This window comes from Echiichthys vipera (genome assembly GCF_963691815.1).
Source record: "Echiichthys vipera genome assembly, chromosome: 3".
Lineage (NCBI taxonomy): Eukaryota > Metazoa > Chordata > Actinopteri > Perciformes > Trachinidae > Echiichthys > Echiichthys vipera.
In genome coordinates, this window is record NC_139828.1 from 9282389 (window position 1) to 9297783 (window position 15395).

General features: G+C 44.2%; 1 protein-coding gene across 1 annotated transcript; it reads left to right on the forward strand.

Moving 5' to 3' along the window:
* Nucleotides 1-1575: 1575 nt before the first annotated feature.
* On the forward strand, nucleotides 1576-15032 carry cbarpb (CACN subunit beta associated regulatory protein b; the record flags this gene model as incomplete). Its single annotated transcript, XM_083940527.1, has 10 exons — nucleotides 1576-1689; nucleotides 2558-2630; nucleotides 5297-5445; nucleotides 7603-7664; nucleotides 8287-8449; nucleotides 8920-9091; nucleotides 9978-10130; nucleotides 11052-11292; nucleotides 11816-12005; nucleotides 13523-15032. Exons 2-10 carry the CDS (start codon nucleotides 2583-2585, stop codon nucleotides 15030-15032), a joined length of 2688 nt encoding a protein of 895 aa, XP_083796653.1. The 5' UTR covers nucleotides 1576-1689; nucleotides 2558-2582.
* Between the last annotated feature and the right edge of the window lie 363 nt (nucleotides 15033-15395).

A 15395-nucleotide genomic window follows, 5' to 3' on the forward strand; every position in this document is an offset into this window, starting at 1 on the left:
AAATAACATATCTATTTTTCCTAAAATACATTTAAACCAGTCAACGTCTTGAAAAATAGCTCAACAAAATAATTTAACACTGTTAAGCACTTTCAAACAACCAAGGTGGACCAAAGTGCTGTAAAGAAGAATAAATTAGTGACATATAGTGTCATTTTTGTTATTACAAAATACACAATCCCCCCAGTTATCTCGGAGGCCCCTGGTGCACAGCATAGATCTCGGAGAAGCCCTTCAATCACCGGCTCTACCTCACTCCTTGCGTCACGTGGTGCGCGCCTCTGACTGGGTGGTGGGCGTGTCTTAACCAGTGGGGTTTCATTCATAAATACTTTTGCCTTTAAAATCCACATTAAAGTGTCCACGGAAGAGTTTCACGTTATTGGCTTTGCCCCTTCCACCCCTGCATGGACCCCCGGTCAGTCGAGTAGGTGAGTGCGCGCCTCTCTCCCGCATGCCTGCCGCTCATCTGTTCGCGCACACTAATCCAAACCGCGAGCTGCCTCCTCTGTCGCGCGTGTCACCGGACTGATGAGAATCAGAGGCGCCTGTGAAATATCAAGATGGCACATTTATTAACCTCGCTGCGCGGCTCCGAGTGTAGCTGCCTTTTATTTCTATTTCGAGTTCACTATCAGCTTCATTGCATCACGTAATGTGGTGTGATTGTTGTCTTCTGGAGAATGATCTTATCAGACACATCTCCATAAGGAAACAGCTGCCAGACACGGAGCTCATTATTTTGTTCCGGGGTAAAACATTTTTAATTTATTTATAGAGTATATATATATATATGTTGATCTGCCGAGCGTTAGCTTTTATTTGTGCAACACTTTCTCATTTTAAAACCGGTTATTACAATATAGGAAATTAAACATGAGGCTACATTGCTGTGAGGTACCGTCGGACGAAATATAAGAGGCTGCTCAAAGCGAACACGAAACAGTGTCATAGTAATGCAGCGGGCATAGAAAGACGGAGGAATTGTTAAGCATGACGGGATGTGCCATTGCTGGGACACCCGTGTCTCACCATCTGCTCACTCGACCGGTCAATGGAGCAATCTTCCATTTGCAACATCATGAAAGTAAGCATCATCGTTAAGAGAGTGCATTGATTTTCATAGGTTCATTTTACAAACGTGCTTATTTTTTAGATTCCTTAAAGCCTCACAACAGAGGGAAGATATTCTTGTAATTTTAGTCTGGTTATCAAACTGTTATTGCATTAAATCAAAATGCTGAGACAGTGTTAGTTTTCTTAATGATGTAAGGATTTCTCAGATGACATGTTCTGATGTTTGGTGTCATACCCTGTAAAAAACAGTCTTTTTACATCACTACTGAAACAGAATGTACAAGGAACCCTGTGAGTGATCTTTCAAGTGCATTTGTTGCATGCAGGCACTTATGTAATGTTGAATGTATCTACACAAATGGAATTATTAACCAATCATTCTGCTGTGTGTTTATTGTTAGCCATGCACCTCTGCCGTCCTGTTGCTCCGAGGCCAGTGGGCCAGCCCTGAGGGGGAACACTGCTGCTCAGGCTCAGGCTCAGGCTCAGTCAGCTGGTTGGGGCTGAGGTGGCTGAGAGAGAGGATGCAGCAAGGGAGCTGAGGAGGAGACTCCTGAGCCACAGCCTGACACACACATCCAGAGCTGCTGCTGCGCACTGCCCTCCATCAGGGTAAGAAGCTGGGTTGGTAGAAAGCAGGATGTGGTACAGTACTGCAAAGGGAAGCATTCTGGTCACAGCCTGACGTGTTTCCCGTAACTGTTTTTATGCTTGGAACGGTAGATGCAGGGAACGGTAGATGCAGGGAGTTAAGACAGGCTCCAATAGCTTACAGGTTGTGGTGCTGAAGTTGAGTGCTGCAGTGACTGGCAGGCGAGCAAGGAGCGCTGAGTGGTGCTGGCATGTTGCTCCTACCCTGCTGGGTGAGTAGATCTATCCAGGGTATGTGTGTGTGTGTGTGTGTATGTATGTGTGAGTGGGTGTGAGTGTGTGGGTGTTTGGTGCAGCAGTAGCTGTAATAATGGCTATGATCTGTAAAAGCAAACGCATAGCAGCAGCGAAGGGGTGGGGTGGGGTGGGGGGGTGTTAGATAGAGAGTCTTCAGGCTGATATATGGAATTATGGGAGATGATTTGCAGCCGAGATGCTAACATTTGCATCTTCTGTGGGATTCAACACATGCGCATAAGCACAACCTACATTTGGTGTTCGGCTTCGTCTTGCAGTCTTTTATTGCTGTGAGATGCAACAAGATTTGTCTGCAGTAAATGGCATATCATATCATATCATATCATATCATATCATACAGTGTGTTATAAGTTATTATTACATCAGACATGACTAATGGACTGCAAAGCCGTCCTTTATACTATGAATTCATAGAGGTTTTGTTTTATGTTTACATGTGAAGTTGCAGTCTAGATTTTCTTTTTTTTACAGATAAAATGTAGTATCTGGTGGCTGACTTTGGGCTTAGATAAACAGCTTTGGTAACAGTAATTTCCTCTGTGTGTGTGTGTGTGCATGTGTTATCTCTCAGGGGGACTCTTTAGTTGGCCTGGACCATGAGCAATGACTCTACCGTCTGGAACATCCTACCAGAAAACTCCACAGTAAGTCTGCCTTTCGCCACCAGCTTATTCTCAAACTTCCTGTGTGTGTGTGTGTGTGTGTGTGTGTGTGTGTGTGTTCACCACCAGAACCATACCCTCCCTCATTTGGTCTTCTGGTCGATTGACAGGCTAATAGAGAACATCCTGACCTGGACCTGACATAATTAAATATCTGATCTAATCTCAGATTTAATTTCCCCTTACAGAGGAAATAAAATGTGACGTCAGAGTCTAGCTCTCATTAACACGTGCTGAGACTTCTCCCTCATCGAGTTCAGCATAACCCTCGTCTAAGACCTATAGACAGTATCTGTTGTCACGTCACTCTTTATACTCTTCCACTCATGTTGCCAACTGTCATTCTATTAAAACCACATTGATCCCTCTTCTGTGGCCTACATGGGAACAAAGGAACTAGGGAGACACATTTTTACCATTAAAATTAAATGCATAAGCAACATTTAACTGATTAAAATTAAAAATGAATCTAGAAATGCTACACAGAATGATATTGACATAGGACGTGCTTGTGCTGTAAGTAAAAGCTGTCTATTTGCTTTTTGTGTGAGCTCAACCTTGTGGTAAGCAGTTTATTTCTGGTGATGTTGGGTAAGAAGTCCAAAATAATCTTTCATCATAATGTAATTAAAGTGATCTGAGAGAAAACTAGACTTCTGCACCTCCTCTTGGCTCTGTCTTCAGGCTTTAGAGCATCTAAAGCTCCTGACAGGAGAGTTAGGCCAATCACAGGTCGTTTCAGAGGGAGAGCTTGTTCCTATTGGCTCAGGATAGAGAAGGAGAGCTGCAAGAAGAGGTCTCACTCTGCTGCAAAGTCTTGCTTTTTTTGCCTTTTACCTACTGCAGCGTTAAGTGGTGGACTGAATACATTTTCCCAAAGAATAAAGTGGGATAGATGTCAAGAAGAAAGACGTCCTCCTCTGGTGTAACACGTATATCCTTACAAAACAAACTAAATATTGTCACTATAGGTCCCCGGTGTCCTTATGTGGTTAATTCACTCAGCTGCCGTTCTCCCTGTGAGAGATTTCCTATACTTAAGGTACACTGTAGACAGGTTAATAGCCCTGGCATTTATTGATTGATTTCACTGTTGCATTTATAGATTCGCTTTATGCAAGCCAACCAGCCAGCGGGGAAAAATCAATCTTTTAAGTTGCATGGTGTTACATGGAAGGTAAAGTGGCTGCACTGTAAGGTAGTCAAATCTAGACTGCAGTTGATGCGTCGGGGCGACAGTTAGGTACAAGCTCGTCGGCCAGGTGTTTTGTCCCCTCTGCGTAAGCAACCCTGAAAACAATCTGCCCCGCAATCACAGCCCCGCTGAGATTTTGTGCACTGTCTATTGTGGAGTCATGGGAGTGCCATACAAAAGAATAAGCAAATAAAATAAAATAAAACATTATATACATGTGGAAATATATACAGAGAGAAAGCAAAATCAATAGCGAATAAAATAAGTAAACAGGAATAAAAATAAAGAGTTCAACATGTACAGGAAAAAACAATAAGTAGATACAATAAAGTATTTTATATGCAAAATAATTCTATTTTAACATATAAAAAATATACAGAAATAAATGTGAAATGAATGAAAATCATATATTAATTAGTTAATTTAGCTTTTTTTTCTTTTATATTTCCACTTTTATTTATTTACTTATTTATTCCTCTTTTATATTTGCAAAATAATTTTCTTCTCATTTTACAGATTTATGGTTTTTATGGCAGTCCTATGACACCATAGTATATCTGTATCTGGCTATTTGTTTGTAGTAGCTCAGTCCATAGGTGACTTGGCTGGGATCCGTAGGGTCGCTGGTTCAAGTCCCTGTGTGGACCATGTATGGAGTGTGGACTGGTGGTTCATCTTCTGGGCACTGCCGAGGTGCTGTTAAGCAAGGCACCGAACCCTCAACTGCTCGGGGCGCTGGTCACTGGCAGCCCCCTCGCTCTTACATCTCTCCTTAATTGCATGTATAGGTCCTGTTTGTGCATGTGTGTATTTGGGGCCTGTGTGTGTAACATGATTAATAATAAGAGTGAAAAAATTCAATTTCCCCGTTGCGGGATAAATAAAGTAATTCTTCTTCTTCTTCTTCTACTGGCTTTGAAAAAAGTTATCCCTCTGGGACAATGAATATCAAACAAAAGAAACAGTAATCTATCTGACTACATGAATGACATACTGATGGCATGTCTTGGCTTGTGACTTCTGGATCTAAGCTGAAACGCAGCGTGACTAAAGTATTGTGTCGTCAGGCTTTGAGAAAAGAACATTTGGCTCTGAGTTGAGAGTAGACATGCTGTTTCCACCTCTCTCCCTCAGCTCAGAGAGGTGCAGCATTAACCACCGGTGAACAGTTTCAGTAAGATGCTTATGTGGGAAGCTTTTTGCTTTACTTGTGCTCTCCCTTTTAAAATTAGCTCACTCAATGTCCAAATTCAGCACAGGTAGACAACTCTTCCCTATATGCCTACTTTTCTTCCCCTCACAGCTGCCTGAGTTATATTGAGGTAAAATAACCAGTTAACGGATGTGTCGTTACAGTACAATACGTTAAACAGTGTAGACCTTTTTTCACTGCATACGTTTGACTAGTCATAGTAGAAAAAGGTGATACTAACAATCTCTCTGTGTATCTCAGGAGATCCCATTCCAGGCCAAGGAGCAGCAAGATGGCTATGTGCTCCTCCTGGTGATCCTATCCATCTTCCTGGTAGGAACGTTGATCTTCATCTCCGTCTTCCTCATCGTCTGCCGCCGCTGCTGTCGAGGAGGGCAATGCTGTGGCAGGTGCGACGCAAACAATTAACGCATGACATGTAGCATTTTAGCACTTTGCCCTTATCGAGGGCATTTTATGAAGAGCTTAGCAGCACATGCTCTAACTCCTGAACACCGGGCAACCAACAGCGAGGACATATATGAGGGATGGACTTAATAAGAGCAGAAGCTGCACAGTTTCATAACAAGAGCACAGTAATAACGAGAACCAGAAGGAGCCTATGATAGTCAAGTTTTGTTGACACTGTGCCACGACGGTGTTCATTTAACTCTACGGGGATTTTGAGTCTATAGATTGTGGTGTTGTTATATTGGTTTTCATTATAATATATTAGATTGTTGGCTGCTATCCTTGTTATTTAGACCCTCAAAACCACCTATGATGCGGTCCAACACAATAACATCATATTTTATATCCCTGATAATTCCCTTAGAGGTCCCATATTGTAAAAAGTGAGATTTCTTTTTCGATGATAAAGCAGCTCCGCTATACAAAAAAACTCAATCCGCAGAGAAATGCACCAAAGCTGTATTCAGAAAGGGCGCCTTTAGACGAATCTTCAGGACTTCTGTACGGTTGTGATGTCACAAGTGTTTCAGGAGAGGGTCTTAAAGAGACAGCGTTTCAGAGGGCGAATACAGTATAAGAAACATGTCAAGCATGCAAATATGTTCTAGTAGAAAACCAATATGAATAAAAACTCATGCAGGTTGAAAATCTGCAGTTTTATGTGTACAGGTGGTGTTGCATTAAACACACACAAGTACATACAGTTGACATGGTAGTGTCTACTCTTCCTGGGCTCACATGCAAATACTACTTGGAGACAGGGTTTTATTTTTGTTGAATGTGTATACTTGCATAATAGATAAGGCTAATTCGGTTGCAAATGAAGCTAACTACTGCACTTCCTGTGGAAGCGTCCAGTTTGCTCCACCCAGTGAATCCCAAACCAATCTTCAGAATGATTCCATTATCAGACGATGCACTGATCCATTAAACAAATTAAAGCATCTAAAGCTGTGTTGCAGCAGGGGGTAGAATAAATGATGTAACCCTACAGAGACTCATGTAAGCATGTTAAAGCAGGACAACCCAGTGCATTCACTCATGAAACATGTCAGCTGTTTGAGTGTCAGGGCCCCCGTTGGGACTGTTATGAAAACACCGTGCTGGAAGTACATTCAGTATCCGTGCTCATCTATTTGCAATTCATCTGTGTTTATTCACTAGTAACATGGCTACCCTCCAGATGCTTTGTCCCTCTCTATAGCAGCACACATCATCAAGTACACTTGAACGTATGAGAGCGCACCAGCTAGATTCAGATAAACAGAAAGCACAAAGGCTGAGCCGTGAAAAGGCGAGGCTTGCCGGGGAGAGCAAGGGGGGAACCGGGCAGACTGGTACAAATGATGAGTGTAATGAGATTTCATAGCAGCCATCGGCGGTGATTAATCTCGCATCGCAAACCCAGCCCTGTGTGCACACGGAGAATACGCACAGGCAGTATGAGGAAGCGGGAGTCGCAGAGGAAATGAAAGGCAAGAAGAAGCACAGATCTGGGTGGACGGAGAAATCCCTCAAGTCAATTCACACCCACACACACACAGGCAACGCATAGCGCTGCAGAAAGAAATCAGATCGAGAGAAATGTCTGGGAAGAGCTTTTCAGTTTCTGTCAATTCTGGGTATGTCATTAAAGAAGCTCGTATGAGCGCTGTTAAAGAAGCTGAAACAGGAAAGACAGAAGATAATTAAAGAACGATACATGCCCTAAACAATTTGACCTTTATGTGTATTTTCTCCGTGCCCTTAAAGATGAGTGCAACCCAATAAAGCACCATGCTTTATCAGTTCAAAAGGGTCCCCTGGCCTTGAGGGTTATCAAGTTACTGGCAATGATTTAGGCCCTCATTGATTATACAGCCAGGCAGGCAGCCATAAAGACAAACAGTGTGATGTACAGTCAGTCCTTATAGTTGGCTTATAGCTGGGTTTTTTTTTTTAAACAGGAAACGGAAAGGCCAAACAGTAATGCAGCTGATCATAAAGCCTGTGGTCGCCCGTGTGGCTGCCTGCATCAGTAGGGTTTCACAGATGAGAGACAGACTTAAGGCGTAATCGTGTCACAGCATTGATCTGAATGTTTCTGTGTGCCCCAGGGCCAGCGATGACCCTGAGAAAACCAACACCACCTACGTGGAGGAGTCTGTGCCCACCCATGGTAAGACCAAAATGGACAAAGAGGAAGAACTGTCAGGAGGGAGCGATAGGGGAACAGATAAAGAGGAGAATAACTGAGAGAGAGGGCGGAGTAATGGAGACAGGCAGGCTGAGAGATGAAGGGATTGCATTGATGGAAGTGGGGATATTTTTGATCGCGTCAGCACAAATGTAGAATGCCTATTCCATTAAAATATTGTGATCTCCACCCAATTAGTTTAAGTAGCTGCTCCGTTCCCGGAACACATTTTGACATTTTGGGACCAGTGAACGTACAAGGCCTCAAATGAAAATGATTTATTAAAAGGCAGCATCAGTTTGGCACCAAGCTGCTTTTGTAAGGCTTTTTGTTTCGTTTTTCAGTCAGCAGTTTGCCATATTACCATACTCTTCCTCCACAGAGGTCTGAACATCAGATGCTTCCCTTCAGTTGTAGTCAGTGTAACTATACAGTGTAGCAGACATGGGCTGACTCAGAAAACCAAATTTTTAGGGTATGGTTCTTAATAAAATACTCTTGATAAAAAATACTTATCTCACAGAAAGACAATAACCTCTCGTCCCTCCTTCACCCTCCCTATCTGTCTGCCTCCTCTGTCTCCTTCCTCTTATATCTCCGTCAGAAATCACCATCAGGGTGGATGAGTCAGACTGCCTGTCAATGGCCAGCTCTCATGGCCAGGAGACTGAGCGCTTCCTCTCCACGGGCACCACAGGCCGCCGTGTCTCCTTCAATGAGGCTGCACTCTTCGATCACGGCAAGAAGACCCAGGAGAAGGGCCGCAGGTTAGAAAAGCCGGCACGCACAGAAGCCACACATTTGCACTTTTTATTCAGCGCTCAACTCGCGTTAACGTTCGCGCGCTCCGGTTCTGCTGCTTTCTGAGATCAAAGAATGTACACATTTTTACTGTGTCCATCTTTTATGATCGTAGAGAGTTATTTCAGAATGCATTATGTACGCTGTAGACACAAAACGCTCTCACTCTCTCTCGTTATATCTCTGCCCTACTTTTCTCTTAAAGCCCTGAGCCTGATATGCAAATTCTTCAAAAGGAATTATTCTGTTGGGCTAAATGCAGAATCTAGTGTAGCTCTGATAGGTCTAACGTCAGACACTTCCCCTTGGCTGTTTGCCTCTTGTGCAAGGATAAGCTTCATGATTTCTAACTTACTGAGAGTGTATGCAACTTGTGTCTCACCCTGAGAGGAGTCTATAGCCTTTTATTTAAGTCGCTGTTGTGTTGTATCTCCAGGTACACTCTGACCGAGGGCGACTTTCACCACCTGAAGAACGCCCGGCTCACACACCTCCACATCCCTCCCCCGGCCCTCAAGATAGTCACTATCCACGAGTGCGACTCGGCCGAGAACAGCATCACCATGACGACGCGCCCTGTCGCCAAGTCAGCACTTTCCATCTTCCAGGTGACAGCCTTTAACCCGCTATTAGTCCCGATGCCTCGTTAGTGTTGACTGGGGGTCAATTAGAACATCTATCACTTGGGTCAGGGCAAGAAAATGTATCAACCTAATGCAGCCAAACACAGGGATCAGGGATCTCTTGCCTGCTCATTTGAACAGGCTGTGCACATTGATTTCCCATTTACTTCCTGGCAATATATATAAAAAAAACTGTTCTCAGACAGAGATTGTACTTTAAGAGGCGAATTGAATCTGAAACAGACGTTTTTTTCGTACCACACTCAAAAGTATGTGCATGTCAGTACGTCAGGGGATTTTGTGGAATGGACTGGAGGCAGAAATCTAACAAAGTAAAAAACGACGTATGAAAAGATATTTTCACAAGGTATAGAAATGAGGGGAATGTAAAGCACACTGATGGTGATATTATTGTTATTGACTTGTTTCACATTCTTTGGTAGTGTGTTGGTTATGCATAAATAGGAGGAATATAGTGTTTTAGTTATGAGATGGATGTAGGGGCGGAGAGTTGGTTGATGTAAGTGATTCACGAGGATTAGAGTAGTATAAAGCATGAAGCATAGTGCTTCTGCCTGCTCCTTTTGAAACATAAAATGTTGATCTATGGTTATTTTTGTGATATATTTTTTTTTAATTTAAAAAAATATTCAAATATCAATTCAATAGATGTTCAATCAGACAGTTTACAGCCGGAAAGAGGATCAGGACTTGAAATTCATTCATAGATGTAATGTGAACAATGTAAAGGAACTTTAAGCCGACCTTGACTGTGGTTGTACGATTCTGAATTACTGGAATAATAAAAAAGAGCTTTGCGGAAAACATGCACGTCCAACAAATGTTGTGTTTATTTTTTACTTCACTTTAGCCGATGCTGTGCCCCCTCCCACAAACAGCGTTGACCAGCCTGAGCGTCAATCCTAGCTGTGCCCTCCCCGGAGATGCTCACAACTCTGTGGTGGACACCCGCTTCAGTCAGAACACGATTCCTCTCAGCACTAAAGAGCCAAGCTCCAGCTCTGTAAGTTACCTCCAACTACTGTCAAATGTATTGCATCAAGTGATAAGTCAGTCTTTATGAAAGCATTAAAGGTCCCACGTTGTGCTCATTTTCAGGTTCATATTTGTACTTTGGGTCTCTCCAAGAACATTGTTAGATGCTCTAATGTTCAAAAAACAAATTCATTTTTCTCATCCTGTCTGTCTGAATATACCCGTATTCGCCTTCTGTCTGAAACGCTCCGTTTTAGCACTTGTTTCTTTGAGTTCCCATCCCGAAAAGGCCAAGTCTGCTCTGATTGGTCAGTGTTTACAGATCTGCCTGCATCTGTGCTCTCAACATCTCTACACAGTCGTTGCAGTAGGGGAATGGCTGTAACGGCACTGTAGCAGCTCTTTTTTTTTAAAGTATAGCTGTGACATCACTGCAGTACAGAAGTCCTGACAGCTTGTTTAAAGACACAGTTTCTGAATACGGGCTGAGTGCATTTCTCCTGGGATTGAGTGTTTTGTTACTTGCACTGTATTTATATAGCACCTCAGCTTATTTTATTATCAAGAGACAGGAAATGTCACTTTTTACAATGTGGGACCTTTAAAAACACGAGTGTGCTTGCAAATTAAAGCTCATGTTTTGGAAAAATGCAGTACATAGGTCAGAATGAAATGCGTGGAGTTAATCATTTGCAGAGTGAATAATCTCTTAAGATAGTCACTCAGTACACCAAATTACTATTCAACCAGCCAGTCAACCAGTGAGTCATCCATAAGGACATTAGAGGGTCATGGAGCCAGAGGGAGGACCAATAAGAGTGATGGTTGATGGGTAAACAAGGAAGCCTGTGTGGAACATCATTGTCAGAAGGAATTATACACACGCACACACCACTTGTCTTGGCAGGTTTTCTTTCTGACCATGTTTATCTCTCTGTCTCTATCTCAGATAGAAATGATGGGAGCGGGGCCCCGGGGCAGAGGCAGCAGTGTCAGTGTTGGAGAAGGGATTGCGGTGAGGGGCGGCGGTGCCCCCCAAGTTTCCGGCAGTGCAGGAAGCCAGGGGCCCGTGCTGCAGTTTTTCACTAAACTGCGACGCCATGCTAGTCTGGAGGGTGCCAGTCCTTACTTCAAGATCAAGAAATGGAAGCTGGACAGCAGCCAGAGAGCCTCAAGTCTGGACACCAAAGGTAATAGATCCTTTGGTGGCGTAAAATGTATCTTTAGAAAGAGTCTAAAGTGCAACAATTCTTTGTGGTTCTTAAAAAATAAAAGTTGTACCCTTGGCAGTTTCTTTCTTAGATGTATTTTCTGTGTTTGTGTGTTAAGTATTTTTGGCAACAATCTCTCATAATAAAAAGACAATCGTTAAGCAGGGGGCTCCAGCAACCAACTGTGAGATGTCTTTTGGCTGCTGAGACTCGGAAATACACTCAGACACACACACGTACAAGGCAGATGGCTCAGTGACGTAAAGTTTGATCTTTCCAAGTCAATTTGAACCCCTGAGTAAAACCCATCCCCTTCATCCTATATACACACACGTCTCAGTGCGCTTCCCCTTCGATAATACCAAGGGGCCAAAAAAAGATCACCAAATCCCCTCAGTCACCTCAACAGTTGATGGAAGCTTTCTCCTGAATTAAGTGTCACTTCGCTCCTGCCTGCTGTCACACAACTCACTGCTCTTTCCCCGTGTTTGTTTTGAGCCAGGCTCTCCGAAGAGGAGACATTTCCAGCGCCAGCGAGCCGCCAGCGAGAGCATGGACCAGGACGACAACGACGCGCACCACATAGACCTCATCCAGTACATCGCCCGCACCCAGGACATCACCTACCGTCCCAGCCACCCCACTACACGCCTCCTCTCACCTCCTTCCACACCACCCCCCTCCCTCGGCAGGTATCTTTAATTCCCTTGCCATTCATCCTGTTCACTGCTTTGCTGCCTTGCACTCATTTCTTTACTGTAGCTAGAAAACGTACGTTAGTGCTGTACAGTGAGATACGTCTCTAAATCCCATTTCCTCACCAATTTGCCCGAACATAAAAGTGCGCTTTTATAACCTGTGTGAAACAGCATTGCCAAAAGAAGTGGTTGTTTTAAAGCTCTCATATTGTAAAAAAGTGCGATTTCCAAGTCTGTTTTTTATTACAAAGCAGGTTGACGTGCTATATAAATACTGTGAAGGTATCAGAACGCTCAATCCACAGAGAAATACACACAACTGTATTCAGAAACTGTCTTTAAACAAGCCATCAGGACATCCATACTGTTGTGATGTCACAACTATACTATAAATAGGTAGAAAGTGACAATACAGTCATTCCCCAGTTGCACTGACGGTGCAGAGAAGCCGAGAGTGCAGAGGTGAAGGCCCTAAAACAGAGCATTCCAGACAGGGGGTGAATACGGGTATGTTCAGACAGACAGTAGGAGGGAAAATAAAAACAATTTTAACCTTAAAGCATGTGAACATATTTGAGTAGAATAGTATTAGAAGTATTTATTATGTAAATTGAAATGTAGGTCATAGATGAGTATAGAAATAAGGTTTGAAAAGTGTCCTCTTGCCTCCAGAAATGGTTTTGCTATCACATTTAATTAGATTAAAACACACCATGCTGTGTAACTGTAAATACTATCTTACCACAGGCTGATTTGTATGTAATGAGACCCCTGGAAACATCTTTCAAAACCACTTTCACGATTTGGAGCCAGATGTAGGAAATTCCCAGGGTGCACCTTTTATGGAGAGCGAAGTGGAGAATCGGGACGCAGCGTTCATAGGAAACCATTCCACCGCTGACATGGTTAAGGGAAAGGGTTTGATGCGATTTTGTTATTTTAAGTTTGCATTCATAGCAATGCAGATTCTGCCCAATGTTGGGTTATGTAACAAGAATAACCAACCTTCCTAAGTATTTTCTTATAGAGAAATTTATTTTCCTTCACTAAATATTAGATTAAACAAACTCAGTATTTCCTGTGTATGTTTGCAGATGTTTGTTGTTGAAAATAAAAGCAATTTCCTGTAAGTCGCTGTGAGCTAAGACATGTGATGATCCTCATTCTCATTTGCAGTTTATTGCTACTGATATCACTCAAGTTATGTTTCAGACACTATGTAGTCTTTAAATTTGATGCGCCAAGACGAAAGTAGGGGATATCAGGGGATTTTTGAGCATGTGTGGCATCAGTATTCGGCTAAGTTCAGTTGAAGGACATGCGACAGCAGTCATTGCAAGTCATAAAAATCATTCTGTGCTCTGTGAACACAGCCATGTATCATACGGATGGGTTATTTAGGTAAATGCTCGGACACTGACACTTGATTTGCCGTCTGCGTTTCTCCCCTTCCTTCTCTCCTTACTATTTTCATTTTATCTCATCTCTCCACACCTGTGTGCACACTACAGGGTAGAGGTAGAGGTGATGGTGGAGCCCAGCTGCAGCCATGGAGGACCAGGGGTGATTGGCCTATCCCCTGATCCCCAAGATGAAACGTTGTCCCTGGCAAGAAGAGAAGGAGCAGACCCTTTGGACCCCCTAGAGCCCCAGGAACCCCAGTCACTTTACAAAGACATCTGGACCCTACGTGCATCACTGGAACAATACGCTGCCTCCGACCAGAGCAGCAACAATGACAGGAACTCCGTCTGCAGTGATGTTGAAAGTGTGTGTTCACTGGGCGGGCGGACGGAGACAGAAAAAGGAGGGCTTCTTAGCTACCAGTCCCAGGATTTAGGGGATGAGGCAGACGGCGGAGAGGACATTTCGATGTATATGGATGAGAGGTTGGGAGGGAAGGATGGAAGAAAGAGGAAACAGGCAAGCACTGAGTCAGAGCGAGGGGGCAGCGACGGAGAAACGGGGACTCGTAAATTGCTGCAGATGGACAGTGGCTACGCATCGATAGAGGCTCCATCTCGTGGTCCAGAAGACCTGCGACTGTTTGGGAGCGTCAGCGGCAGCCCTAAGGACAGAACAGCCCACGAAAAAAGGCACCACTTTACCAACGCTGGGCGAAGCGGCACAATCGGTGAAAGCTTTGAGTCTCATCTGTGTGAGGAGGAGCCAGAGGATGAGGTGTTGGGCGCCAGTGGAGGAGTTTCCATAGAAACAGGTGCTGGTTCACTGAGCTGGTTCCCATATGGTCAGATGCTTACACCTCGAGATGCTACACAGCCTTCACCTCAACCGCCAACGCTGCACCGGCGAGACTACAGCATAGATGAGAGGACAGACGCCCTCTTCCATGAATTTCTCCGCCACGACCCTCAGTTTGACCAGCAGGAGTCTCCGCTAAGGAAGCACCGGTCCCGAATCCACCTCCGCAAGCAGTGGCAGCGCCACAAGCAGTGGAGTGATCCAGGTGTCAGACACTTCCAGTCCTCTTTTGACAGACAGCGGACCCCTCTACGGAGGGGTGAGAGTGTGAACTACCCACTGGACACGAGCTATCACACCACACTCCCCCGCATTGTCAGTGCTCCTGATGAGGAAACCAGCGACGGCACCGGCAGTACTCCCGGTACTCCAAAGGTAGAGCCAACGACTACTGAGAGTGGGGGCAAGGACAGGGAGCAGAGTTTCACAGTCAGAGACACTGAGGACCACACCTCGTCTTCTCCACCACCACCTCATCGTTCCTCCATCTCAGAGAAAGATGGAGGGCTGGGTGAGCACCACGACCCTCAGGAGGACAGCAAACAATCTGGACTTCCTCACGAGCCCCCGGATGAGCGCCCTCAGCCGCCCGACTCCTCAGGCTACGGCCCGCAGACTATCACTGCAGAGCTCACAGACAAACTGACTGCTAACCTGGATGATAGGCTGTACACGGGCCTTCGCAGGACCAAGGACACAGCCACTGAGTGTGTGACGGTGACAGCCACACACGCTTCTCCAGACCACAGCCCAGTGTAGCAGGGCTCCAGTCGTCCTCCTGGTCAACCTCACTCCTGCTGATATACACTTTTCTGTCTGTTTGATTTGTCTCGCCTCACTTTAAACATCTCTGCGTACAACTTGAATGGTGTGATCCAGACCCATAAACACAGAACGGAAAGTATGCTTTGAATCATCTTACATACTGATGAGCCACTACAAATGCAGCCAGTGTGTCTTCATGCCAGTTAACATCATAAAGCTGTTCAATGTTGCCATTTTACCTTTATCATCGATGAAGAAAGATATTATTTAGAGTAATAGACAGATGGAGCTAACATATCAAAAATCATATGGGTTTAATAATAATTTTTGCATTATTAATTGTTCCTGTTTGTATTC